Consider the following 27,963-nt stretch of genomic DNA (forward strand, 5'->3'; position numbering starts at 1 on the left):
GTCAGGGGAAGAGGCCAGCAAGGGTCTTCCCGGTTCAAGGGGAACAAGGGGTAGGAACGTCCCCCAGCTAGGGAGCTGACAGGGCTGGGGGTCAGGTCTTGGAGAGTGAGGGACAGCAGCATGGATTGTGGGGCTTGGGCTAGAGTAGTAGGAAAGAGTCACGGAGGGGCTTGAGCTCTTAAGGGGGTTAAGTGGCAGGACCTGGAGGAGTGTCGGATGCCTGGGGTGGTGGAGGGGGGCATCAGGCTCACTCTGTGCATGCCTCCCAGGCATCATCTGGTAGCCTCCCCACAGGAGGAGAAGCAAGCTCAGCGTGTCAGGGTGGGCCAGTCAGGAGTGGGATCAGAACCTCGGCCTGTCTGGCTCCCGAGAGCTTGTCTTCGCTGTCTTCTCACCTGCCCCACTCATGTTCTTTCCCTCAGGGCAGGGGTGTCGTATTGGCATTTCAGGGGTTTTCTTTTCCATTTGGTTTCCCTGAAGTGGCAACGTGTGAGACAGAGTGAGGGTTATATTCAAGCACTCTGTTCGCCTCTAGCTTGATGGCTTGGTGAGGAGGGAGAGGCAGAGGGGTGGCTGGATCCCACTGCTTGCCCTCGGGCTCTGGGTGGGTCTCCTCCTGTCCTTTGCTCGTACTGCCCTCCTGGAAAGTCCTTGTGAGGCTCCTCACAGCAGCTCGGGGTGACTGCTGCCCTGGCCCAGCGCTCTGCGGAGCCTTGGTTGGTCCCGCATGCTGTCTTCTGGCTTCATGGGCCTCCCAGCCTGCACCTGACCGCCGTCCTTTCCCCAGTGCACAGCGCAGCGGTGAACGCCCTCTCCTTCCACCCGTCGGGGAACTACCTGGTCACGGCCTCCAGCGACTCAACCCTGAAGATCCTGGACCTCATGGAGGGCCGGCTGCTCTACACACTCCACGGCCATCAGGTGAGGGCATCAGCCTGGGTGGGGTGGCATGGAGTGGGGTGGAGGTGCCACCTCAAGGTGACCCTTCCCTTGGCGCCTGATGGGGGGTGTTAGAGTGTTTTGCATCCCCCCCACAGCCTGGGCAGTGGGGTGAGGTGCAGAAACAGGTTTCCTACCCATGAGAGCTGTGACCTCTGCAGAAGTGCTGGGCCTGGGGCAACAGCTGAGGAAGGAGCACAGGGGTTCAGCTGGATGGGGGTGGGGAGGGAGGCGTCTGGATGTGGTTGGCAGGGTTTCTCTAGGGGCTGAGTGGAGTCTGTCCCAGGTGACCTCCAGCCTCCCTTGGTGGTGTGGTTGAGGAGAGCCCTGGGACCCATTCCATGAACAGCCATCAAGCCTCCTGGAGCCCTTTGGAGGCAGAAACAACAGGTGCCTTGCAGAGGTGGGCATGAAGGAGGGGAATCTTCCCACACATTTGCTGAGGAATTCCCAGAGTTGAATCAAGGAGAGGGGCCTTTTCTCTGAGCCGCTTTTAGCAACACATCCGTGCCTTGGCTCCCTGTGTGGGCAGTGACTGGGCACAGGCCCCGGTGGTGGGCTGTGGGAGGTGGGCTGCCTGAGGCTCTGTCTGCCCCGCAGCCACCCTGGGTGTGGCTGAGTGTCTCCTGTTGGGACAGAGACCAGAGCATTTCTGTTTGTCCATATCTCTGTTTGTGAGCAGGCGCAGGCAGGATGGAGAATAGGGGCACTCTTGAGGACTGAGGGAGGCTCTGGGGTGCTCATGTCTCTTGGGCCAGCAGCTAGGTGTGAGGTGTCTACCCCAGGGCCCTCTGGATCCCGCTGCCACCTGAGTTGGGGTGTACAGGGCCTTGGCTGTGTCTTGTGGGGGCACAGGCCTTTTCTTCTGCTTCCTTGGGATGTGGAGGCCACTTGCCGTCAGCCGTGGTGATCCCTTGTCTGTCAGAGACATGTCTGGTGTGCAGGAGCCACGGACCTGTTCCCCTGATGTTAACACATCTAGGCGTCATGTGTGGCCACTGGGCTGAGGTGACTGCTGCTCTTGTTGTCAGCCTGTGGGGGAATCACCTTGCTTAGCCCTTTGGCAGTCTGATTACTTGGATTCATGCATAACCAGTTTTGGATCTTATAACCAGGAGGGCATTTGAAAACCACGTAAAGGCTGCTACCTTTTGTGTTCCGATGATAAAGAAGGAAAAGCAATGCACGGAAATACTGTGCAGACAGGTGCATACCAGGTGATCAGCCTGTTCTTTTCTTTTTTCTTGTGAGTATTCTTTAGACAGCTGACTCACCTTTGAGCCTGAAAAGCCTTGAATGCAGCATCTACAGGGGCATTCCTGAGCTCAGGCCCAGCATCAGCACATAGGGGAACCTGTGGATGTTGTTCTCCCAGAGAAGCAAGACAGGGGCCAAGATAAGTCATGTGGGTGCCTGTCTGCCATTGAACCTGGAACGTGGGAGCTAGGCTGAGGACAACTGGTAGTTTGGGGTGTAGAGAATGGGAAATGGCTCCAGGAATCAGTTCTTCCTCAGGGCACCAAACTTGCAGTGCCCAGGGGAAGGGGGAAGAAAGCGAAGCAAGCTCACCCCTATTCATCTTGCTGTCTGTTGTCCATTTGTCATCTGCTCCCCAGCTCGCTGGGCTGGGCATCGGGTATGAAATGGATGCGGTGGTCCCATCCCCTGGGGCTCATGCCTGGCAAGCAGGGGACTCCCTGGGGCCATCAGCAGAGCTGAGGTGGCATGAGATGCATTAGGAAATGAGGAGAGGCAGGTTGAGTCTTGAGTGGTACTTGGAGGGTTAGGTGAAGCAGGGTGGGCTTCTCCCCCAGAGTGCTGCTCAGATCAAAGTGGGAATCGGAGTGTGAGGCTCACATTTGTTTCTGTTTTGACCCTTGAAAATCCCTACCAAGTACAGACACTTAGCATTGGTGTGCTGCAGGCCCTAGGGTCCTGGGTTTAGGGTGATTCACAGTCAGCTAAGGGTGCCTTCCTTAGAAAGGATAGTGTGGTTGAGCAGCCTTGATTGGGGCTGTTGTTAAAAACAGCCTGCCAGCCAACCTGAATACCTAGAGCACATAGACATCTGGGCTAGGAGCAGGAGTGGCTTTTCTCTCACCGAGGGGACAGATGTGTGGAGGTTAGACCTGTGTTCTCACTGGGAGCCAGTATGCTCTGTAAATGTCCCTGACCTGTGAGGGTCTATAACGTGTTATCGGGCCGAGTGGTTCCACTCCAGGAATCAGTTCTTGGACACCTGTGTTGCCCCTTTAGAGAATGTATCTCCCTGGCCAAGCCCCAGGGAGAGGGCCTGTACCATGGGTGAGGAGTGCAGCTCTACCTGCATGCTCCATGCAGCGTCTGGTCGGAGGCTACCCCCTCGTGAAGTGCCCCTGGCCCCGTCCTTCCGGGAAGATGTGCACCTGCGCTCTTTGGCGACTTGAGCTTCCACATTCTGTTCCGGGAGGTGACTGAGGGCCTCACCCAGCACAGCTGTCACTGGCCACTTCCTAAAGCCTGTGGCTGAGCAGCCCCGTGGCTCCCTAGTGGCCCCGGATGCCCAGGGATTCTGTCCCATGGAGTAGTTGGCAGATTTGAAAGCACCTTTGAGTCCTGGTGGGAGAATTGAGGCCCAGAGAATGGTCTAGGTGGCTTAGGGTTGTCTAACCTGGGACAATTAACCACATCTACAGTTTCCACCACACCCGCTGACCTCATACGTATGACTGTTAGAAGTTGCATTGTAATCTCACTCTTGTTTTTAGTAATAGATCACTGGTCTGTGTAGGGGGCCAGCAGTCCTTATGGCTTTTTGTGTTCCAGCCTCATTGGATGACAGCGTTCTGGTCAGTGGGAGAGGGATCCCCTTGAAGTTTTGGTTTGGACTTGAGGACTTCGTTGTGATTGCCCTCAGGCAGAGCCCCGAGGGAGCTTTAGAGGGAGGGCTGTTGAGTTATTCTGCCCCGTGGAGCAGCAACCCCCTTGGGCCTCCAGTTCCACACCTGTGAGAAGGTACAGTGCAGGCCAGGGGTCAGAGGCCAGCTGAGAGAAGCCAGCCGAAGGGGGCTGGAGCTGGGGTGAACCTGACTCTGACCAAGAGAGGGGGCTCTGTGTGTGCCAAGGAAGCGTCTCTGTGTCCTGTGCGGGGACTGGCCAGAGCCACCTCTAATGGGGGAAGAGCAAGGAAGGGTCAGAGTGGAGAAGGAAGGGTCGGGGAGGCACAGCTGTTGGGCAGAAACTCTCTTGCCCTGGGTTGAGGCCAGAAATCTGCTGTCTCCTGAAGGCACAGGGCCACCAGGACAGCCATGTGCCAAGCGCAAAGCTACGATCAGGATCACCTGAGGTGGCCTGGGTCTCCTGGGCAAGGCCTGCGTGCAGCTGGTGCCCCAGGGGTCTGACCCTGCTGGCAGTTTGGTTCTCTGGTGTGTGACTGGCCACACTTCCACTGGCACATGAGGGGCCGGCTGACTTGTGGGGCTGGGGGCGGACATGAGTTACTAGTTTGTTGTAAACCTAAAGGATTCTGGGACTTCCCCCTGCAGTCCCGACTTTGAGATTCTGAGCCACAAAGGGCCATTCAGGGGGTGCAACTGGTGATTGAGTGAGGCTCCTGTCCCATGGGAGCTTGCATCACACATGCTGTACCCCTGAAACAGCTCCTTGGTGCTACTGGGGCTCGTGTGGCTCTTGAGAGACTTCTTTGAGGTGAGTGTCCCCAAGTGACTTGGGGAACAGGCCCGAGAGCTGGGCAAGCCCATTGCTGTCTCCAGCCCAAGTGGGCCCTGGCCTTTCGATAGCCCTGTTGCTGTTGCTGCTTGAGGGCAGCAGATCTGCAAACTCCAGCTGAGCAGACAGTCCCTTTGCCAGGGCAGGGGTGTGGGATGGTTCAGGGAGCCTTTTGGGGCTGAGAGGTGGCGTAGCCCTCTGCCTCCACGTGAGTCTGCCATTCAGGTGGAGAGTGAACAGAGTGGGGAGGCACTGCCAACTTGGGTATGGGGCACTGTCCTCCTTCCTCCGCCTTCTCCCCTGGGGACACTGGGACGATTTCTCTCTCAGTGATCTGGTGGAAAGGATCCCTCCCGGTCACTTTTGCCAGCTGCTTTGACTGAGGCCAAATGTCTGATGTATTTTATTGGGGAGAGTTCACAGCCTTGTCTGATGCCCTGCTTTCTAAGGAACCACCTGAGTATTTCCAGCTTATACCCACCTGTTTCTGGTTTAGAAAAGATGCTGGACACTCTCTCATCTTGTTCAGCCAGAAAAGCATGAGTTTTGGGGGGCCACAAAAGGGAGGAAAGGGCTTGGGTGTTGGGATCAAACCATTCTGGCACCATCTCTTACCCTTTGACAGTGGTCAAGACCTTGCCTTTGCCAGCCTTTCCTCCTCTGTAAGAATGATGCCTGTACCTGTCATAATGGGAGAGGATGTCTGTGTTGCTCAGCACCAGACACAGTAGGTCCTCACAGGGGTCAGTCCCTTTTCTGTGCAGCTCTTGGAAAATGACCCCGTGCTTTGCTAGGTGAGAGCTCTTTTTTCTAAAATGTTTATTTATTTTGCTGTGGTTGGTCTTAGTTGTGACACTTGGGATCTTTAGTTGTGGCATGTGGGATCTAGTTCCCTGACCAGGAATCGAATCCAGGCCCCCTGTATTGGGAGTGCAAGTCTTAGCCCCTGGACCACCAGGGAAGTCCCTAGGTGAGAGCTCTTTAACAGGCAGTTTACAGTTTCTGTTATGGGCATGGTCCTGGCACCATGGGCGGACAGTGTTTGTTAGGAAACTGAGTACATGGTAGCGGGCTCTGATGACAACCCCTGTGATGGGTGGGTCAGGGCCATGGCCATCAGCCCTTTTCTGTCTGGGATGGGGCATGTCCATTTCCCCTCCTCCCACTCACCCCCAGAATCTCTGTAGGGTTTGTCTGGCTTCTTATTTTGCTTAGGGTTGTTATCATCCACTCCATAACGTCCTCTCACTCTGACTTGACTTTTGTCCACAGCTTCTAAAATCCATTCCCCAGTGGGCGGGGTACAGTGATTCCCTGGCCCAGAAGTCCTTGTCCCACCAGCTGCCCTGAGTGGTTTGGCCTATTGCTGTTTTGGTCTCTAGGTCTACTTGCCTGGCCCTTTAATTGGGTCTCTTCCAGGGCCTCACCCCTGGAGGACAGCCTGGTATCTGACGGCACTGGGTGTCTGCGGAAGACAGTACTCTCTCTGAGGCTCTGGAAAGTCTTGCCCTTGGGGATCCACCTAGACCGGGACAGTTAGACAGGAGGGAAGGGAGTCCCTGCTTCTTGCTGGAGCCAGTACAGAATTCGGGTTGTCTCTTCACTGGAGCCTCTTCATCCCACAACACTCCTCACTTAGCAGTGGAGAGGGCTTTCCCACCAACTGCCCCAAGCAAGGCCTCCCCCCACCCACCCCCTACCCCGAGTTCTGTGTGGCAAACGTGGGGACAGTGTGCTAGAAATACAGATTTATTTTTCTGTATTTTCTGAAACATAATCTCGAGCCATGCTCATTTGGTTTTCGTCCCCAGAGCTATTTGGGAGAGGATGGTAGGTGGGGCGTGGGTGGGGAGTTAAATCTGGTGCTTGTGGCTGTGCAGTTGGAGTTCGTGTCTCTGTGGAGTGATGAAACCACACAGGGACCAGCAGGCCCGTGGTTCCCCACACCACAGCGGCCCTCGATGGGGCAAGTACCCATCACCCAGGGCCCAGAACCCCAGACTCTGGGACAGCTGTCTGTCTGTGCCAGGGGCTCAGCTCAGTTGCTGAGAAATCAAAGGCTCTGAGAATGGGTCAGCTGATGCTACTGGCAGCTTCTGCCTTGCTGGGGCCTGGGCTGGAGCTGGGGAAGTGGCATTAAGCGGGGCCCACCTTACAGGGGGAGAAACGGCAGCAGGACAGAGTGCCTGTGCACGTGGGCCACCCCCCAGCTGCCCCAGGTGGAAGGAAATTCTCAGAACAGGCCCCTCCTGCCTCGTTTCTTTGCGCCCTGCAGCTCTTAGGTAGTCGGTTAATTTGGGGGACTCGTTTTGCTGCTTGAGAGGCTTAGATCTGGCTTGGATGGCTGGGCCCTCCTGCAAGAGGTGAGGGAACATAAGAGGGAGGAGAATCGTTCATGTGCTCCAACTGAAGTTACCAGTAACTCAGCATGATCCTCTGTTCCCTGCTGGCAGCCCAGGTTAAGCGCTGGGAACAGGTGTCCTTGGCTAAGGTCAGGAGCAGTCTAGGAGCTAGGGGGCTGTTCCTTGTCCATGGGGCTCCCTAAAGGGACATCCACCAGGCCACAGCAGGTTGAGTGAGTTCATGCAGAGCCTCTCTTTTGGGGTTTTGTGGAAGACACAGTCTGGTGGGCTGGGTTACGGTATCTCTTTCTGAGCATAGGGGTCAGAGTCAAGCACCCACGCCAGAGGCCTCCTTGATCTCCATGTGTGTGTGTTTGAGGGCCACACTTCTGTCTCTGACTTGGGGCATGTGGAGTGACATTCCATTGTGTTTGCTGGAAGCCAATGAAAAACATCAGAACACTTGGGTAGTGGTGATGGGGGTGCCTGTCTGGGCCTTTGCCACTGTAACTGTTGTGGACACAGTAGCCAGGGTTCAGGTGTGCAGGGCCTCAGGCAGGAAGAGGTGAGGAGAGCGGAGAGGTCTGGATAAGCTGTAGGGGCTGCGGGGTGTAGAGCTGTGGGATCTAAACACTACAGCATCCTTTGTTTTGCCTTCCCACCCCACTGTTAATGCTTTGCTGTGTGAGTGTGAAGGAACCAGCCAGTGGGGGTCCCTTGGATCTAGAGGTTGTCCAGGCAGAGGCAGTGTGTGGTGAAATGACTGGGTGTGAGTCCAGCCAAGCTTGAGAGCCACGTGAGGCTAGGTCAGTGGGGAGAGGGAGGTGGGGCACCTGGCTGCATCCAGTGCTCCCAGTGATCATCTCAGAAAAGGCTCCAACTGGCCAGATCTGGGGAGGGAACGGGGAAGGAGCTGATTGAGCCTATGCAGCATCCCTGCCAGTGGACCTGGCCCCCAGATGGGCACCCCCAGTGACTGGGAGACGGGTTAAATCCACACTGCTGGGGCCCCAGCTAGAGCTACTGCTCAGAGTACCGCTCAGGAAGCACTGAGAGGCCCTGAGAAGAAACAACTTGGCAACATGCCTGCCCTGAGCCGGTAAATGAATGTATCAGGAGTGAAGGGAGAGGACAGTCTCAGAGAACACACATCATACTGGGTCCCTGCCGGGGGTGAGACAGACTCCCCAACCCCCAGGGTTTGGAAACTGGAATGCACTCCTCAATAACTGCTGGGCTTCAGAGAGTCCCAGTGAAATGGGACACTGGGAGATGAAAGACAGGAAAATACTGCATAGTGGAAGCTTTGGGGATCTAAGATCTAAGGTGGTGCGTGCTCAGTGGCAGTCAGAGGCAAATTTCTAGCCTTAAATGAATTTACTGAAAACCAAGAAAGATTTGGGTAGTCTTGGTCTCCAAAAGCCCACTGAGGCTTGGCGTGAGGATCGTCAGCAGTGGAGAGCTTGCATCTGTGTTGCAGTCCATGATGACTTTGGCCCACAGCAGAGCCCAGGGACAGCCGTCCTCTGGGCTGTGCTTCAAGTGCCCTGGACTGTTTTGTGCACCCCGGGTAGATGGGTAGGAGCCTTTGTGGAAGGAACACCGAGGGACCTGGCGTAGGAGCCATGCGGTCCGCTTGGTAAATGGGCACCGTTGGGGAGGACCGTGGGCCTCCACCCTGAGGGGTCCTCAGAGCACCCTTGTTGCTTGCACCCTCCCTGGCATTTCCTGGGACCTGGACCCTGGGGATGGCTCTAGTTCTTCTTGCCTGGTGGACTCCCAGCACCTGCTCTGTGGACCTGATGCCCCTGCCAGACTGGGCTGCTGGCCACATTCTTCAGTGGTCCTGCTGCTGCTTGGCCTCCAGCATCTTGTCCCCAACCTGGCATCTGGTGTTGAGTGACAACAGGAAAGGAGACTGACCCACGAGTATTTGTTTGGTTCCTTAGTTGCTGTGACTTCTTGGAAACCTGCCCTTCCCCAGTGTGCTCTGGGCAGGCAGAGAGCCCGGCTTTTTGACACACTCTGTACTATTTTCCTTCCCTTTTCTCTTTCCTTTTTGTTTTTCCTCAAAATGAAAAAACAGTTTTATCGTTTTATCTTTGTATTCATGTAGTGTAGCTATATACTCATTAAAATATTGAAAGTATGGGGCGGTTAAGAGATTTCTAAGACTCAAGTAAACTTGTCACCTGAAATTGCCCCCCCCTTAAGTCCTGTCAGCCTGTGGTGACTGTCCTCCTGGAAGGCTATCTGGGCGATACACGACCTGCTCCCACCCTGCACCCAGACCCTGCACCTGCAGCTGTGGTGGTGCTCCGCTCCTGGTGTATTCTCACCCATGCAAGTGGACATTGTTTCCCGTCAGGGAGAGTGGGTCTCCTTTGTCCTGATAGATGGCTGCCCAGGACTCCTGGGTTCTTGGACCCCAGCTCCTGGGGCCCCACCTGCACAGGAAGGCAGTGAGAGACATGACTGGAGGCTTCATCCCTGACCCTCAGCCCTGTCCTCCCCTCTTGGACATGTCACCCTTCAGAAGGGTAGACATACAGACCCCGTCTGAGGATTAAGTGCGTCAGTGCAAGTGAAGTGCTCCAGGCAACCTGAGCACTTGGTGTTAGCCAGCCTTGTACTACTTCTTCATCACCCTCCTTCATGGGCAGCTCAGGGAAGAGGAACTGTGGGTAGATTCCAGAGACATAGGCAGATGTGCATTCTCCTGCAGCTCTGTCTAACCTGCCTTCCCTTCTGGGCAGCCTGAAGCTGCCCTTGCTCCGTGACCTCGGGTCCCTTTCCAGCCTACAACCTGTCTGGTCTTTCTGGCACCGAGTGGAAGTGCTTCCCAGTGTTCCTGTTGTCCATAGGTGTGTGGACAACACCGCTGTGTCAGCCCCGCTGACAGAGGCCCCTCCCATGGGCAGCAGGGGTTCCTGTTGCTCCCTGTGCTGCTCTAGAGGAACTGAGGTGGCCGTAGACAGCGGCTGCACTATCGTCCTCTAGGAGAGAACCTCCTTTATCTGGCTTTGCTTGGGGAATGCCAGATAGAACCACACTAAAGTTTGGCCAAAAGGAAGCGATGGTTTGTCGTGGTATACTTAGCCAACTCTTGCTGTGTGTCTTTCTGCCATGGGTTTCAGGCATTTGAGGAAGAGTCCTCGCTCTTTACAAGAGATCATGTCCCCTGCCCCAAGCCTGGATGTGCTCACTGGCCCTCAGGGGGTGGCCGGGCATAGGCCTGGCATCATCCTTTGGACAGTTGTGTGGCCCTTCAGCATCTGAGAAGCCAGAGAGTCAGGTCTCCTCCCAGGGCCCCAGCATGAGAAAAATGACGTACCCATTAGAGGGACACAAGGTAGGGCATGGTCTGGTCAAAGGGACCAAGTTCTGGCCCCAGTGCTAGGCCTGGGGTAAGTCAGTGCACCTCTCTGACCACTGTCGTCTTCTTCGAAAGTGAGGACAGTGGTGTCGGCCTAGCAAGGCTGTCAGCACAGACTGTCTCGCTCATCCTGTCCCTTGACCGCTTGGCCTGGCCTTTGTCAGGGGTGTCTAGGAACAGAGCCTCAGTGGTCGTGCTCATGCATTGGTGCCTGCCAGTTCCTCCGCCCAAGGTTGGGGAGAACACGGGCTGGGCGAGGTGCTCAGCCCTGAGTCCTGCTGTCACTGTCACTCATGATATGCATTGAGGACTAGAGTGACCTTAGGTGTTTGTTCTTTTTGGCTTGTTCTCACAGGGTCCAGCCACCACGGTTGCCTTTTCAAGAACGGGGGAATATTTTGCTTCTGGCGGTTCGGATGAGCAAGTAAGTAAAGAATGGTCCGAGGGGTCCCAGCAGATACTGAGTAGAACAGACAGGGGGCCGAGGTGCCCCAGGAATGGATGGGCTGGGTTTCACCAGCTTCCTTGGGCACTTTCAGCAACCTTAAAGGCTGGATCTTGGGGTGGGGTGCTCAGAGCAGCGCCCTACTTCCCCAGAGCAGGTATGCTGCAGGCGCCGACCCATGGCAGCATCTCAGAACTCCTGATGCTCAAACCAGTGTGGGCCGGAAGGAGTCTGGGTTAGTGTTGCCATGAGAAAGATAAAATAGAGGCTTTTTGTTTTGGATTTTTTTGGGCCATGAGGCAAATCGGATCTAGTTTGTTGACCAGGGATCACTCCAGTGCCTCCTGCATTGAAAGCGTGGATACTTAACCACTAGACCACTGGGGAAGTCCCTAGAGTTTTTTAGGAACTTCTTTTTCCTGATTCTAGGTGAATAATTAGATAATTATTGGATGCTTACTGTGGACCTAGTAATGTGGGCAACACGGCAAGAGTGTGCTCCCTCACTGACTCCTCGGGGCAGCCCCGGGGGATGGGCCTTCTCTTAGCCGTTCTGTGGGTGAGGAAGCTGAGTCTGAGCTAGGACATGGCTGGAGGCTGTGCTCCACTGTCTGCTGGCCATTGCTCCCCAGCCTGCTCGTGTACTGTCTGAGGGACAGCATTTTCCAGCTCCACAACTGCAGAGCTAGAACATGTGTGAGGAGGTCCTGTCTTGCCTTGTCACCATGTACCTGGGGTCTGGCCTGGAGTCTGGGACCCACTGGAAATCTTTCTCTGGGTTCTGGTGTAGTGTTGCTTGGCCAGAGAACCATACTTCCCTGAGCTGGGGAGGAAAGAGTGGCTGTTCTGAGCTACTGTGACCTGGTAGGTTGCCCAGAATGTTCATCCTGCTGCTCCCCAGCCTTACAGCTCTGATGGCTTCACTCAGGACAGTCCCACTGGCCTCCCAGTGAGCTCCAGCCCTAGCTGATTTTGGTTCAGTCTGTCAGTAAAGCAGAGGGTGGTTGGAGGCACAGCTGGGCTACGAGATGGCAGGTGTCTTCCCACACTAGCATCAGTTCCTGTGCTTACCAGACAAGGCAGACTCCTGAGCCTTCCCTGGGTGTGGAGTCCTGGCTCATTGCTTAGAAGACTAGGGACACTAATAAATCCACACCATAAGTAAAGTCACAAGAGACACCCTGGTAGGAAGTAGGGCCCCCACCCTGAGCCCTCCTTTGGCAGCCACCGCTGTCAGCTCCCTGGCTGCCTTCTTATTGTGTGCTCTGAGAGCCTTTTGGGAATGGCATTTGACATTCTCTCTCCACATTCCTGATAGCCATTCCTCTGCTCAGGATTATTCAACAGTTAGACTGGTGCAGTGCACAGAACCCTATAAACAAGGGGGTGAGTGCTGACATTATTTTTGTAAAGGGGACCAATAAGAGACCCTGGATCCCCATCAGCTGGGGATGGTGAACAGTGCTGCTTTGTGGGTGGTGAGCAGCTTCTCACAGAACCAGGCTTATGACTGCATCCCGATGCGGGAAGCATCAGGGGACGCTGAGTTTCCATCTTATGTGGATCCGGCAGTTTTTCTGTGGCCTCAGTTGACTACTGGCCATGATTCACAATTCCTACCATCCTGGAAGTGGTCCTGGAGGAGTGCAGCTGACACCCTCCAGCAGGGAGCACTCTTACCCAGCTTTTGTAGGAGGAACCTCAGGGCATGAAGATCCTTCCAGTGGGAAGTAGAAGAATGGATGTGTTAATCACTTCTCTCTGGGGCCAGACTTCTCCCTGGGGCCAGTGTCTGAGTTTCACAGCAGCCCTGTGAGGTGGGAACTACCATTCATCCCCATTTCACGGATGAGGAAACCAGGGCACAGAGAGATGAGTCTTTGCCTAGATCCACACAGTAAGGGGTGTAGCCAGGATCTTAAACCTAGTGGTATGGCCTGGAGTCTGTATCTGAACCACTTCTCACAGTGAGGCTGGCCAGGCTGCCACCGTAAATAACTTCTATTTTAGTGGGAAGATAGGTGATAAACAAGGGAAAGCGGACAGAGATTTAAACAACTACTGAGTCTGATGCCTTGAAGGAAATAGAGAGCTATGCTCAAAACTAGCAAGAGGGCCAGGGAAGGCCTCTCTGAGAAGGTGGCGTTAGGGCAGACATTTAGCCTGAGATGCTCGCTATACAGAGTCTGGGCCTGGGATGCCTCAAGCACAGGGAGCAGCCATGCGGGGCCCAGTGGTGATGGTGACTCTCCACCTGATGGAGCCCGCGATCCTCTCAGGGCTCTCCAGGGAGGTGGGGCAGGTCCGGAGATGAGTGGGGTGCCAGATGGGGATCACAGTCTCACCATTGGCCCAGAACTTTGGTGGTAGCCTCTGGGCCTATTTTCTCCATAGACAGGTAAGGGGTATTTCTCCTCCTGATTCTGTGTGCTTGTTGGTCTTGACAGGTGATGGTTTGGAAGAGTAACTTTGACGTCGTCGATTATGGAGAAGTGCTAAGAGTGCAGAGGCCCCCGGCCGCGCGGGCCAGCTCCTCTGGGACTCTGGTAAGTGGCCTAACAGGCATTATCCTGAGCCCTGTGGCTGGTGGACTGGGTCATGGTCAACAGCACTGGGCTCAGGGACGGTGGGGGCGCTGCAGGCTTAGGTTCCAGGAAAGAGACCCAGGTAAGATCTCATGATTTACCAGAAACTTCTTAGGTGCTTGTGGTGCTTTGTTTCAAATCTGGAGTGAACAGACAAGATGTGAGGACGCTGTTAGCGTAGACTGCCGGCTGCCTAGGCCCCGCGTCATCTGCTGGGGGATCGTTCCTGTGGTTTGGGCTGCTGGCTGGTTGAGGCCTGAGGAGAGGAAGGACATCTCTGGTGCTGAGCCTCGGACGCAGTGTCAGATTCCTAGAGGGTGCAGGGCCTGAAGCCACAGCTAGGACGAATGGGAAGGGCCCCAACCCTGTTCTCACTTCCTTTTTTTTTTAAACCATGGAAAGGAAGTTCCTCAGCCACAAACCATTTTTAGTGCCTTTGTTGGTAAAAGGGCACCCAGTGTTCCTGAATTAAAAACACTTCAATAGTTAACAATATTTTTTGGACAAATATTTGGGGTAAAAAAGATAGGCGATATGGTCTTACTCTTTGAAGAAGGTAATTTTTAGCTTTGGCTGAAATAAACAGTGACACCAAGGAGGTGGAGCCGCTTGGATTGTAAGCTCTGGTGCAGGCTGCTTAAATCTCTCCTGCCTGGACCTTAGTGGCAGCGTGGCCTCTCCCACACGCAGAAGCTGGCCTGAACAACAGGAAGCGGCTTGCCCAAGGCCCCCAGCGAGTCAAGGTTGGCCCAGAATAGAACCAGGAAGCCTCTAAGTCCATTCCAGGGCTTTCTCTGGCTCCAGCAGAGGGCCCTGCCACTCCCATGCCCTGTCCTATGTCTTTAGGACATAGAGGGACTCCCTCTAGGAACACGCCAGTTTGGGGTTTAAAGCTTTTCTTCCAAGAGTTGCCCTTGGCCCAGAGGTTTTGTTCTCCCTTCGCATTTGCTAAGGAGCGTCCAGTTCTCATCTTTTGGTTTTGTTGGGAGAGTGGTGGCTGGGTTGCCCAGTGGTCTGCTTGCTGCTATTTCATCTTCCACCTATAAAAGCATTTTCCAGACTGTGAGGTTGGGATCCCTTGAGGTCCATGCCCACCTCCCCTACAGCTTCCCATCTGTTGGGTATTTATGGTGAACCACGCCCTGTTGAGGCCTTGACGTGTAGTGCCCTGTGTATTCCTGACCTTGTCACGATGAGTGCTCTGAGTGACTGTTCTCGTTCACAGTTGAGACATCTGGGGCCTAGTTGCCTGCCGCAGTGTCTAGACCTAGGGGCCCACCATGCTGGTCCCCCTGAGCAGGGCTGACTAAGCTAGAAACTGGTGGTAGAGGTGGTAGAGGGCTGGTTGGAAGCTCTTTCCCATCCCAGGAGAGGGGTCTGCCATCTGTCTCCTGTGAATGGTTAGTAATCAGCAGCAAGGGGAGAACCCCATGCTCCTTTTCTGGTAGCTTTTGGGAAAGTAACTTAGCTGCCCCATGTCCCTTCAGTCTGAGCCAGAGACAGGGTGTGGGGCACCCTTGCTTCCCACAGCTGCAGGGCCTGGTCATCTAGGATGGAGGGTGTGGGCTGGGAAAGCCAGCAGGACAAGGCAGAGTAGGGTCTGGCTGGCCGAACCATTAGAGGCCTCGGAAGGAACGTTTGTTCCCGAACTAGCCTCAAGCCTTCTGCCCAGTGAGCATCACCCTGTGGGGCTCAAATCGGGAAAGGGGTGTGGGATCTAAGGTCTGCACCCCGGCTCCGTGGTCCAGGTAAAACACCCACTTTTATGAAACCTCCATTTCCACAGTGGGACCTGAACACCCCCACAGGCAGGCTTCCAGGACCCCACGTCTGATGTAGCTGACTTCTGCTAACCCAGAAAGTGACTTGACATATTTTAATCCTAAAGTCATTCTTTGTTTCAGGCTTTTTTGCTCATTTGTCACAGGCCCCTTTGAGACTCTTGAGTTGATGTGTAGGTCCTCCAGACATACCACGTCCACACATGCATACCACCAGTGTACACTTGAGTGGCTCTTATCTCAGGACTCCCAGGTCAAAGAGGAGAGCTGGGGAGTGGGGGGAAGTTGTTTGTTTTGTTTTATATATGTAACAGAAAATTCATCATTTTGCCTATTTTTAAAAAGTATATTTTTATTTATTTATTTGGCTGTGCTAGATCTTAAGCATGCAGGATCTTTGGTCTTCATTGTGGCATGTGGACCATTTTGCTTTTTTTTTTTTTTTTTTTTTTTTAAGATTTCTTCGTTTCTATGGCTATATAGGGCCTTTGTTGCTTCTGGAGGACTTTCTGTAGTTGCAGTTTGCGGCCTTGTCATTGCAGTGCCTTCTCTTGTTGTGTAGCATAGGCTGTAGGCCTGTGGGCTTCAGTAGTTACGGCCCCTGGACTTTAGAGCCCAGGCTCAGTAGTTGTGGGGCATGTGGGACCTTCCAGACCTAGGGATCGAACCTGTGTTCCTTGCATTGACAGGCAAATTCTTTACCACTGAGCCACCAGGGAAGCCCCCATTGTGCCTATTTTTAAGTGTACAGTTGAGTGGCATTAAGTACATTCATACTGTTGGGCAACAATCACCACCTCCGTACACAGAATTTTTTCATCTTCCCAAACTGAGGCAAGCTAGTTGGTATAGTGCAGCTCAGTGGCTAGGTTTTCCCCTGAGGTGGGGAGGCGGGCTGATGAGTGTAGTCTTCCTTTCTTGCCCACAGGCTTCCCAGGCCCCGAGGTAGTGCTGGTGACTGATTCTGTGGCCAACCAGGGTATCTCAGCTCCTCAGGGAGCCCCCACTCCTCTAACTCTGTCCACATAGCATTCTTCCAGCAACGGAGGGGTTCTCTGCCTTGGTGCTGTCGATCCTTTGGGCCAGATGAATCTTCACTGTGGGGGCTGTCTGTGCATTATAGGATGTTTAGGAGCATCTCACTGGCTTGCCGGTAGCACCCCCCACCCCTAGTTGAGACAGTCAGAAATGTCTTCAAACATTGCCAGCTGTCTCCTGGGGAGCAGCACTGCTCCTGGTTGAGAATCACTTCAATAACTCCTGTCTTGGGAGTGAGCCCAGAAGAGGGGCTTCTGTCGCAGGGGTGGGTGGGGGTGGGAGGAGCTTGGGGATGGCACTAACTCTGGAGCCTGTGATCCTGCTTGATGGGCCAGATCTGGGCTCTCCCCCAACCAAGCAACTGTGGCCCAGGTCTCTTAGTCTGGCTTTCTAACACAAGCCCATTTTGTAGAAATGTTTGGCTTATCAAACTTTGGAATCTCCAGGGGTGATGGTAAATAGCAGAAAAAGACCTTTAACAGTTTGATTTTCCTTACTACACTCAAAGTGTGCTCTTGCCCTTCCTGCCTGCAGGCTTCCCCTGGCTCTAGGTGCAGTGCCTGGTGAGGATTTGGTGGCTTAGCTTCTCAGGGAGCCTTGAGCACCACCGCTGTGCCAGGGAGCTCTTGATCCTGATGTCCGCCTCCCCCACCCCCCCAGCCCTGTTTACACTCTGGGTCTCAGATTCAAATGCCACATGAGTCACCCCTGGGCATTTGAGGATGTTAGAAGCACATTGGGCCAGGTGCTGGATCTTGAATTCTGGACCACATGCCTGTTAGAGTTTGGCAGTCTAAAGCCAGAGGGGCAGACCATGGCAGGGGCAGCCCTGTGAGCCTGTGACAGCCCCTGGCCTGGACCCCTGCCCTGGCTGTGGCTTCAGCGCTTGCTCTTGGAATGAAGGCCATCCTTGAGCCCACTGTGAACAGAGCTCTGTTCAGTGCTGGAGCTATTTTCAACCTCTGGTTGAAATTCACAGCTTATTTTTAGACACATTTCATGTTGAAAAGCAAAAGCCATTTCCCAGCCCTTCAGAATGAGAATAATGGGTTCCATTTTCCCTCTATTCTTGGCTGAGTTGTGATGAGGCGGGATCTCGGGACTGTGGCTAAAGAGCTTTCTCTCCTTGGAATCCTACAGAGGCAGGACTGCAGCCCGTGCCCTGGGCTGAGAATGGACAGGAAACGCCACGTTCTGCCCTATGGCATGCTGCATGGTGGAAGAAGGTTGGAAGGTTTCAAGCAGATGAGTGCCTCCAGAGGGGCTTGTGAGGGTCCCAACATGCTGTCTGTGGCAGGGGCTTGTACTGGCATTGCCGGGGGACTATATTGAGCTCTGTTTCCTACTCCAGCCCTGGTCACCTCACCCTCTCTCACTCATTCTCATGGTTCTCACTCCCTCCTGTGTTTTCTGCTCAGTCCCTGAGGCTATTGACCATTGTGTCTTGGCTGACCTTGGATTTGGCACCTGCTCTCCAAGTCCCAGCCACTATAGCTGACTTCTGCCTCAACCACAGAAGCATCCTAAATATTGTTTTTCATAGCAAGGATGCATTTATTCTGATAACAATCTTACTCTTGTCCTCCTCCAAACATCTGAGAGCCTGTTGTGCAATTAGGAAGGAAGGTTGTGCTGGGTGGGGTGGGAGGTTAAGAAGGCCAAATTCTAGGTAATTCAGTAAAACTAGAAAACCACTTCCTGAGTTCTCTGAGCTGACTGCCCTCCAGTTCAGAGAACCTTGAGGTCTAGGGCCAAGGGCTTTCCTCCACTCACCTCGGGTGGGAAGATGCCGACTCCTCCTCCTCTGTGAGATTGCATGAGGTGTTACCCATCAAGCAGGCACTTGAAACCGTGCCTAGCACATGGCAAGTGCTCTCCAAGCTCTATTTTTATTATTTAAAAATTTTTTTTTCCTTTTTTCTATTTTTAGAATATTCCTTTTCCTTCCTCTGTCTGACAGAGCTAGACAAGCCCCCTGCCCCTGCTGTGGTGAGGGACAGCAGGCCAGGGGGTGGGGCGCTTCTGACCAGGTTATCTTCGAGGTTGACTCTGCTCAGCAGGCTGTCCCTATGAGGGCTAGTGCAGCTTCCAGACTCTTGCAGGCGTCAGTTATACGTCCTGATGAGTAGCCTGAGTCCTCTCTGCTTCCACACGCGAAAGCAAATCTATGAGGTGGGAGGAAGCACCTTTCCTTTCCCCCTTGCCCCCACAACTCCTTGGGCACAGTGTCCAGGACCCCCCGAGCCTCAGCCCTCCTCTTCTGTCCCCAGGAAGAGGAGGCCAGGTTAGCCAAGGATATCTGGTCCAGGGCCTCAGCCTTCACTCAGGGTGGTCCATTTCTTCTTCTTAATTACTCTGGTCCACAGAGCCCCTGACACCCCCTGTACCCCTGCTTCAGTTCCCACATTTTCTGTTTGCAGAGTGGGCTTGACTTAAGGGTTCTTGGGCCCTGATTCCTGGTCCAGAGAGCCCTGGCACTGGATGTTGTCCCATGCTGAGGATCTGGGAGTCCTGGGTGGCGTTTGCTCAAGATCTGGGTTCTCACGCAGGGCCCTGGCCTGAGGAGTCATCAGATCAAGGTAGGGAAGGGGCCTGTCTCCATCTGTCTCATAGATTTGCACTCTTGCTCGGGAACTTGGGAGACTTGGGTCTCTTGGTGAGAACACACATTTGTAGCTGGCAGTCACTTTTCATAGTGAGGAGAAGTGTGGATCTATAGGTGAGGCATTGTGAGTTAACTAGAGCAGATGTGAACCCCAAGTTTACATGTCTTAGAGAAGAGCCTCTCCTTTCGCTACTTAAGGCCAATTCTGGCTCAGAATTTTCTAAGCTATTAAAGGGGGCTCTTGGCAACAGATCCTCAAGCAGTTATCTAAGGCCATGCCACCCTGAATGTGCCCGATCTCGTCTGATCCTCAAGCAGTCAGAGGGTGTCAGGCACATGGGCATCGAGAGCCTGGTGAAAGACACAGGGAAGCAGACCCTCCCTAACCCTCCAAGCACTTTCTTGCCTGGTTTGCCCATTGTTGGGCCTGACAAGGTCTGGGCTTTGGGGGCAGACTTGGAAACAGTGGGGACTTTGTTTTCATGTTTCCTGGGACTTAGTGGATAGGCCATCTCTGTGTGACTCCTGTGGCATAATTCGTTCCCACCCCCGGTGCTGCACAGAGGAGAAACCTGAGCCTAAGGTCACCTACTGGTGAGCAGCACAGGCCCGGATGAAGCCTGTGTCCCTACTCTCAGCTTTTCTGTTAGGGACGTTGAGAGACTCTTAATTGGAAACAAGTAAGAGGTATTCTCCCCATTTCTTAAGGGCGCAAAAACATCCTGTCTTCCTCAGCCCCCAGGCCAGATAGCCAAGCCCTGCACGTGACAGACTGGTGACTCAGAAACACAGCCCTTTGTCACTCTTGTGTGTGCGCGCTTGTGTCGACCCCTGCAGTTCCCCTCGGGGCCTCTGGTGTCTGCATGCCTGTCACCCTAGGTGAGAGTTGAGTTCCCACTGCCCATCCCTGTTATCACCCACTCTAAGACCCCAAGGTTCCTCTTCTGAGAGGCATCTCCAGATCACCTGGGATGGGCTGGGCACCATATAGGACAACCAGAGACCTGGCTGGCCAGGCGCTTTCTGGGGTGAGTACAGCACTCTTACTAGGATGGCTGCCGGGGAAAGATTCTTGGGCAGCCCTACTGGGGAGGTGGGTGATGCTGGAAACTTGTGGCACCTGGAGTCCCTTTAAGAGCTTGGCTGGCAGTACTGCCCCTGTGTCCTGTTCCTAGCCAAGGCTGAGGCCTGGTCGGATATAGCAAGTCTCTTTTGTGACCTCAGGCAGGTCATCTGGAGTCTCTGTATCCTGATTTCTCCCCACCAGCCTACTTTACTCCTTCGGGCATTTTCCGTTTTGCGGGCTCACTCTGCAGAAGACCATCCGGTGGGGGTGGGGGGTGGGGCAGCTGCAGCAGCCTTTGCTGACTCTGGTGACGGAGGCCCGCAGACGAGTTGCCTCAGTCCACACTGGGATTGCATGTTACCCCCGCCCTTTACCTGAGTGGAAGTCGTAGAAAGTGCTCCAGGTTTCTTAGTTTCCTTGAGAAGCCAGAGGAGCCTAGAAATAAAGAAGTTCAGTGTTTGTTCTGCCTTTTTCCAGTAGTCATGTCTAACTCTTTGCGACCCCACGGAGTGTAGCCCACCAGGCTCCTCTGTCTATGGAATTTTCTAGGCAACAATACTGAAGTGGGCTGCCATTCCCTTCTCCAGGGGATCTTCCTGACCCAGAGATCTAACGAGGGTCTCCCACACTGCAGACAGATTTCTTTACCATCTGAGCCACCAGGGAAGCCCCCAAACTATAATTATTAAATTATTTTGGGCTGCACTGGGTCTTTGCTGTTCCCTGGGCTGTTCTCTGGCTTGGTAAGCGGGGGCTCCTCTCCGTCCTTCTCATTGTGATGGCTTCTCTGGTTGTGGGGCACAGGCTCTAGGTGCATGGGCTCGAGGCACGCAGTCTCAGTACTTGTGGCTCATGGGCTTTAAGTTGCTCCGTGGCATGTGTAATCTTCCTGAACCAGGGATCAAAACCCATGTCTCCTGCAATGGCAGGTGGATTCTGATCCACTGTACCACCAGGGAAGTCCCCAAGCTACAATTTTTGAAGAAATTTTCCTGCTTTGGACAGTGGCTGATGGGTACCGTGACTGTGCACTGTCCAGGAGCACCAGAGACTCTGATACACGTAGCAGAGGGCTCCCTGGGGATCAGAGTGAGGGACTGGCCTCTTCCCTCTGACCCGATATGTCCAGTTCTGGGAAGCAGGCAGGATCCCCTCTCCTTTTCCTTCCAGAGGCTATAACTGACTGACTGGCAGGTGGGTCAGGGCTGCTACCAGGTACACGGTAAAAAATTACCATGTTTCCCAGAAGGGACGGGTTGCTTTTCACAAGCAGGAGAACGATTTTGTGGAAGTGCTCTGGGAGAAGTTTCTGGGCTTCCTGGCAGTGTAGTGAGGAGACAAGCCTTTTAACATGTGATGTTTACTGAGCAAGCCTCTTGTGGTGGTTCTCAAACTTTGGTGTGTATCAGAAGTTCCCAGAGGGCTTGTTAAAATTCACCTTGTCTCCCCCCCAGAGTGTCTGATTCAGTAAGGGAATTTGCATTTCTAACAAATTTCTGGTGATGCTGTTGCTACTGGAAACCAATAGATTAAGACCCTGGCATGCTGGGCAGGGAGACGGTGGAAGGAGAGAGTCTTTGTCCATCTTAGGAAGTTTCTACAACTTGGGAGAGGCACCTGGAGAATTGGCACCCCTTCAGCCCAATTTGGAAAGAGGTGTGGTTGGTTCTGATCTTTGTGCTATGTTAGAAGAAATCCCAGTGTTGCCCTGTGGTCTCTTTGGACCTAAAGGCACTCTTTAAACCTGCTGGGCTCTGTTGATAACTGAGCAGGCAGATGTGTGGTTTTATTACCAGTCAGTCAGAGGGAGAGTGGGACCCCAGGCAGCCCTCTGAGCTTCTGCTGAGCCTATCATCCTCTGTGGGCTCCTGTCCTGGCCCCTAGTGCTGCTACATCAGTCCAGTCATCAGTGCTTGAATCCACATTCTCCACGCCTCCTGCGTTGTCCTCAGTGTTCACCTCTTACCCGGCAGATGGGGGTGCCTAGGTCACCTCCCGTCCTCCAGGGCCTGCAGGGCCTTTAGGGCAGTTGGTGGGTGAGTCTCTGACACCTGAGCTTGAGATGGCCTGGGTGCTTGTGGCCCAACATTTAAACCCCCAGGTGGAGGTCGTCTTTGTAGAGCCTTTTGGGGAAGTGCCTCCAGATGGCAAGAGCAGGAACAAGCCCCGAAATGGCCTTGACAGCTGTGACATGTAGAGGATGGGGTGGTGGGATGGGCAGAAGCTGAACTCCCTTCTCCAGCTGCCCTTTCAAGGGGATGATGGTAGTTTCCTGCCACTGAAAAATTCCCATCCATTTCACAAGGTCCCTATCCAGAGAAAGGCACAATTCCTAGGAAGGAAGGCCTATTAATGACTAAACCAGCCGGGAGCATAGTCTCCGAAATCCAGGGCAAGGCACATTCACACAGTCACAGTGCCATGAAGATGGGTGAACTTGACTCTGGAATCCAGACAGAGCCTGGATGCCCTTGTGTCCAGCTCTGAGTGCATTGGAATACACCTGGTGCAGGAACCTGGGTGTGCACTCACACTGTGGAGAGCTCTCTTTCAAGGTCTTTCAAGGGTCTCAGAGCTTCTTTGGGTTTCCTTTCCTCCTGGCAGCCAAAGCATGGGTTCAAGGCCAGTGGAGATTGCACAGTTGCTTGTGCATGCTAAGTCGCTTCAGTTGTTTCCAACTCTTTGTGACCCTATGGACTGTAGCCCACCAGGCCCCTCTGTTCATGGGATTCTCCAGGCAAGAATACAGGAGTGGGTTGCCATGCCCTCCTCCAAATGATCTTCCTGATGCAGGGATGGAACCTGCGTCTCTTGTGTCTCCTGTATTGGCAGGCAGGTTCTTTACCACTCGCACCACCTGGGAAGCCCCCACAGTTGCACATGTGAGCCCAAATCACAGGACAGTGGGTTCCTCACATTGTGGCACTTTACTCTGAGGTTAAAATGTCCTGGGCAGGCACAGGCCACATGCCTTGGGTGTTTTTGTTTCACCTGTGGGGCCACTGCTGTGACGCTACCATTTTGGTGACAGCACTAATCCACAGCTGGGTTAGGCGATGCTGACAAGTCCCCTCTCCACTGAAAGCCAGCAGAGGCCATGCACACAAAGCAGGGAGGGTGGGCAAGAACTGAGGCCATTGGCATCTAGAGCCAGTCTGCCTGCCTGCCTTCTTTCCTCCTTCCCTCCCTTTCTTCCTTTTTCCATGGAACTTTCAAACTCAGAAACCTGAAAGTGGAAGAAATGAGCCACAAGTGGAAATAGACTGAGTTGCTTACATCTGACTGTGTCTCTTCAGCCCCCACCCTCTCTGTTCCCCAGCAGAGCTGCATTCATCCTTTCAGTCTCTTTCCAGGTGGCACCTCCTTCACGCAGCCTTCCCAGAGGGAAGGCTGCGAACTCTTCCTGCCCTGCCCACCCAGAGCACTGCTTACTAGAGCAGCCCCTCTCTGCTGCAGTCAGTTATTTGCAGGCCTGACTTTTTCCTCTGTATCCGCGTGGTGCCCAGCATGCCTGTGGAACAGGAAATCTGAGTTCAGTGGACACATGCCTGCTGTCTGTGGGCAGCATGGGTGGAGTGTGTGAGGCTGGAGGCAGGCTCTGGCTCTTGGCTTTTGGCACGTTTGATGGTCCCAGGCTAAAGGAAGAAAACCACTTGCTGGCCTGGTTTGTCAGCTTCAGGTTAGGTGGCATGGTATGGTGTGGGTCATGGAGGGTGGGAGAATCTACACGTTTGGACTAGAAGTTTTAGTCTTCCTTTTCATTTCATTCCTTTTCATTTTCAGTGGAAAAAAGCCCTTTGCAGCTTATATTTTCCAGATTGGATGGCAGCATGGCCCATGTGGTATAAGGGTGTTGAATAATGCTTGTGTTTATGTTCTCGTTGGTTACCATGGAAAAAAATCAGAATAGATGGTTTCCATGGAGATTATCTTAAAATTAGTTTCTTTGAAGTTCTGGACACTGCTGCAGGGTTCACTGAAACTGTTGATGCAGTTAGGGCTTTCTCTATGGCAGTACCAAAGGCTATCCTGGATGTTTGTAGATTTAGCCAAATTTGCCTCCTGTGCTTGAAAGTGTCAAGACACCAGAGTGGGAGTGATCTTGTACCTCAGCTTCTTCCTGGGGTCCTACTTGCTTGGCCTCGGCTCCACAACTCATTCCTGTCACTTGGAAGCTTTTTTTTTAACCTCCAAAAAAAAAAACCTTTTGTGTTGTGGAAATTATTAAGCTAGCACAAAAAGTAGAATATAATATAATGAACCCCCCCATGTACCTGTTGCCTCACTCCAGCATTTTGTCAACCTTGTTTTTTGTCTCCTCCCACAGTTTTTAAAATAATTGGAATATTTTTGTTTAATCCAGCTATTTTATTTTACCCTAAATAAAGACTTCTTTTTGGTTAAATAAATGCAGCTTTCTTACCACATCCAACAAAATGAATAATTCCTTAATATCAGGTGCCTAGTGCATATTCACATTCTTCTTCATTGTGTCAAGAATGTTGTTTTGTGCTCTTTGTTCAAAGAAGGATGTGGGAGCCTTTGAGAAACCCCACGTCTCCCCTCCCAGCGTGGTCCTGGGACCTGGAGAGGCTCGTTGCTCTTAGCTCAGAGCTGCAGTTGGGCCAGGCCAGGCCAACCTCGGGGCTCCACCCTCCCACTGTCCTCATGGAGAGTTCTGTGCTCTGAGCTCCGGGAAGCCCTTGTCGTCCCCGCCCCGCCCCGCCCCGCCCCGCCGGAGATGCATCAGTGTAGGTGGGCCCACCACCACCAGCTGTCCTAGGGCAGGCGTCCGCTGGGGTGCGCTGTCCCCCTTCACAGCCTATAGGGGGACGGAGGTGGAGAGGTGCTGTAACCTTGATTCACAACAGCTGTGTGCAACCTCATGTTCCAGGAAGGGGGGCTGTGAGACCCCGGATTGGGAGCAGGCAGCCTTGCTCGGCTCCTCCCTTGGCAGCACCAGGGTGAGGGCTTTGGCTCATTGGAGGCCTGCAGCCTCTGCAGGGCAAGCAGGGCCAGTCTTGGCTGGCTGTCTCACAGGCTTTGCTCACGTCCTGAGAAGTGGCACAAAATATGAATTACCGAATGGTGGGAGTGGTGCCTGGGGATGATCGGTGTCTCTAAGTCTCTCCATTGAACCAAGTGCAAGGAGAGTTTAAAATAGCCAGCCTTTGTTCCCGAGGTTTTAAACATTCAACTCCAGTAGTTACAATGAGCTGTCTTCAAGTGGATCTATAAATAAACTGCTACTGTTCCTCTTTGTCACCGAGAGCTTCGGCGTCTTCCAGAGACGTCGGCTCTGCTGCTCATCTTCATTAGATGCCTCTCATCTGCCGGGCAGCTGCAGCCATCAGCAAGCTGGGCTGACACGCACAGTGCATAATGACAGCCACACGTTCCTTTTTAAAAAGCCACAGTCCCCCTTGACTGACTGCACAGGCAAAGACATAGCGTTGCATTGGAGAAACCTGGCAGTGGGGTCAGCATCACCACTGATCGAGGTCAGTGTCGCTCATACAGAAGACCTGTCCATACGAGCTCTGTGATGTCATACACGTGACATCACACGTGTGGTGCTCCTGTAAAAAATGCCTAACCTCACTCCAGTTGTGGGAAAACATCAGACTGAAACTGAGGGATGTTTGACAACATAACTGACCAGTAATCTTTCTTAAGTGTCAGTGTCATGAAAGACAAGGGAAAGCTGAGGAACTGGACAGATTGCAGGAGACTAAGGAGAAAAAACTAAATGTGGTGCAAGATCCTGGATAGGATTCTGGAACATCAGGATTCAAGGATATTAATAGGTAAACTGGTGAAGCCTGAGTGGAGCCCTTCCTTGGTTTGGATAATGGAATTGTCCCCATGTTCATTTCCTGGTGTGACCATTGTGCTAATGATTATGTAAGATGTTAACACTGGGGGAGGGATATATGAAAATTTTCTGTACTATTTTTTGCAACTTTTCTCTGAGTCTAAAATTAGATCAGAGCAGTTTAAAAAACAAAAACTGCCATTGATGCTTGAGCTTTATTGGAAGCCTTGATTTCCCACCCAGGGTGTCTCGGTTCATGGTGTGGAGAGCAGGTTTTTCTGTCTCACAGTAGGAGGTAGCAACCCTAGGAACTCAACACCCAGCCTGAGGTGAACTGAGCAAAAGCTGGCCCTACAGGAAGCAGGTTATGTTCAGAGGGCACTCCTACAAAGGTGTCGGTCACGCCCCCTGGGCACCACATGGCGGCGTTGTCTGCTTCTCAACATTGGTTCTCAGAATGCTCCAGAGGTGCACCTGCTCCAGGAACTCCGGGCAGACTGGCAGCAGATGCTCCACACATAGCCTCCTCCTGACACTTCCCTGGGCCTCACGGAGGACCCCACTGCCTGCCCCACCCTCTTCCTTCTCATTTGTGTCCCTGACCCTGGGCTCTGCCTTGCTGCTTACCAGTGTGGGATTCTGGCTGTACCAGGTGTGATTATCTGGGGGTTTCCACCCCTAACGGCCTGATTGGTCTCCTCCACCCTTGGAACCAGGAGCGGGCCAGGATCTCCCCTGCACACAGGAACATTCTTCCTGCATGATGGTCTGCTTGCTTCCTGGCTGCCGCCACCAGTTTGCAATCGCTTAGCCTCTCTTTCCCCATTTCATCCTCACTCCCTTCTCCGCACAGCTTCTCTCATGGGTCATTTCAGTAGGACCGTCCTACTTTTTGCTCCTGGAGACATATCTGGACATTGGAATGCCTTTCCATTTCCTGCATATAACCAAGGCCCTCCTTTCATACCTTTGAAACATTTGGCTTCGTAAACCAGCCCTCTTGTGTAGGGGGAGATACTTGGAAACCCTTGGACAACACGGCTGGGGAGTCAGCAGGAGATGTCTGGCTTTGAGCCCAGGAGTGGCTGACATAGCTGGGGGTGGGGGCCTCAGTTTTGCTTTGGGCCTGACTGAGGAGATGGGGGTTCCCTGGTTGTACATTTAACATCTCCCACATGCCAGGGAGGCCCGTGACCCATGCAGGTGTAATAGGAGGACTGAGGCCGCATGGTCTTTGCCTCAGAGGGTGTCTCAGGAGAGGACTGTGAGGTGTGAAAGGGGGCCACGCTGCCTGCGGTCTTGCCATTTGGACAGCACCGGTTCTGAGTGAGGAGGTATGGGTCAGGCATGTGGATCCCTCATCCTCCATGTTAGACCCATCCTGCGGCCTCTTCACAGGTCGCAGATTCTTAGTTCAGAGGACTCCCTGTCTGCTTCTCATTGGTGGGAGCCTGGGATCACAAGATGGCTCTTACACTGAATTGGGATCTGTCATTTTGAAGAGCCTGATTAGGTGCAGAGGATGTCATCCAGCCCCTTGTCGCTGGGCCTCTTGGCTTATTTGGTGCACAGAAGACCCAGGGCCCCGCCGTCTTGGGAGTCTGGTGTGGGGAACTCACAGCGGCAACCTTCATGCTCATACTCGACGCAGAAGCCAACAGCGGTAACCAAACCCAGTGCTCGTACTTAGGCTGGCTTGAAAGAACATTGGCAGGACTGCAGAACAATTAGATGATTTTAAGAAGCCAGAATTCCTCTTGGGTTCATGGCTATGTTTAGAACCAGAAGTTTCCTTTCTTGTTGGACTCCGGGCCGGAACCCTAAATTATAGGGCAGACAAGACTGTAGTAGATCTAGTCCACAAATATGTGTGGGGAACACAGTACCAGCTTTCTCTTGAGCTTTGACTTGAGAAAACAGCTGTGCCTATTTCCCCTGGAGAAGCTGGAGCTGAGGGGAGCCCGAGTGAGCTCAGCTCTGTCCCCTGCTCCCCTCGCCAAGGCCAGGTTTAGCAGACAGGGAGACAGGCAGACTGGTTGACTGTTAGCTTTCCGTGAGGCCAAGTGTCAAAGCCAAAGGCCTGAGGTGAAAACCAAGAAACGTCTGTGTGTGTGATTCTGTACCCTCACTTAGCAGACTATGTGATGAGCAGTTGGATGAGAGATTAGGTTGAAGAGATTTAACCATGGTGTGTGTGTCTGTCCATTTCTTCCAGCTTTGCACTCAGGGTCTGTACTAGGAGGGTACCAGTGAGCCCACCCAG

The 27,963-nt window shown here is 53.3% G+C and overlaps 1 protein-coding gene across 2 annotated transcripts in view; it reads left to right on the top strand.

Annotated features, from left to right (window-relative positions):
• POC1A (POC1 centriolar protein A) overlaps positions 1-27,963 on the top strand; it is a 74,303-nt gene that overhangs the window by 19,588 nt on the left and 26,752 nt on the right. For both annotated transcript variants that reach the window (XM_061128454.1, XM_061128453.1), the window contains exons 7-9: positions 788-921; positions 10,721-10,789; positions 13,258-13,356. In XM_061128454.1, coding sequence (XP_060984437.1) covers positions 788-921; positions 10,721-10,789; positions 13,258-13,356 — 302 coding nt within the window. The remainder of the gene's footprint in view (positions 1-787; positions 922-10,720; positions 10,790-13,257; positions 13,357-27,963) is intronic.

The sequence above is a fragment of the Dama dama genome, chromosome 24, assembly GCF_033118175.1.
Source record: "Dama dama isolate Ldn47 chromosome 24, ASM3311817v1, whole genome shotgun sequence".
Lineage (NCBI taxonomy): Eukaryota > Metazoa > Chordata > Mammalia > Artiodactyla > Cervidae > Dama > Dama dama.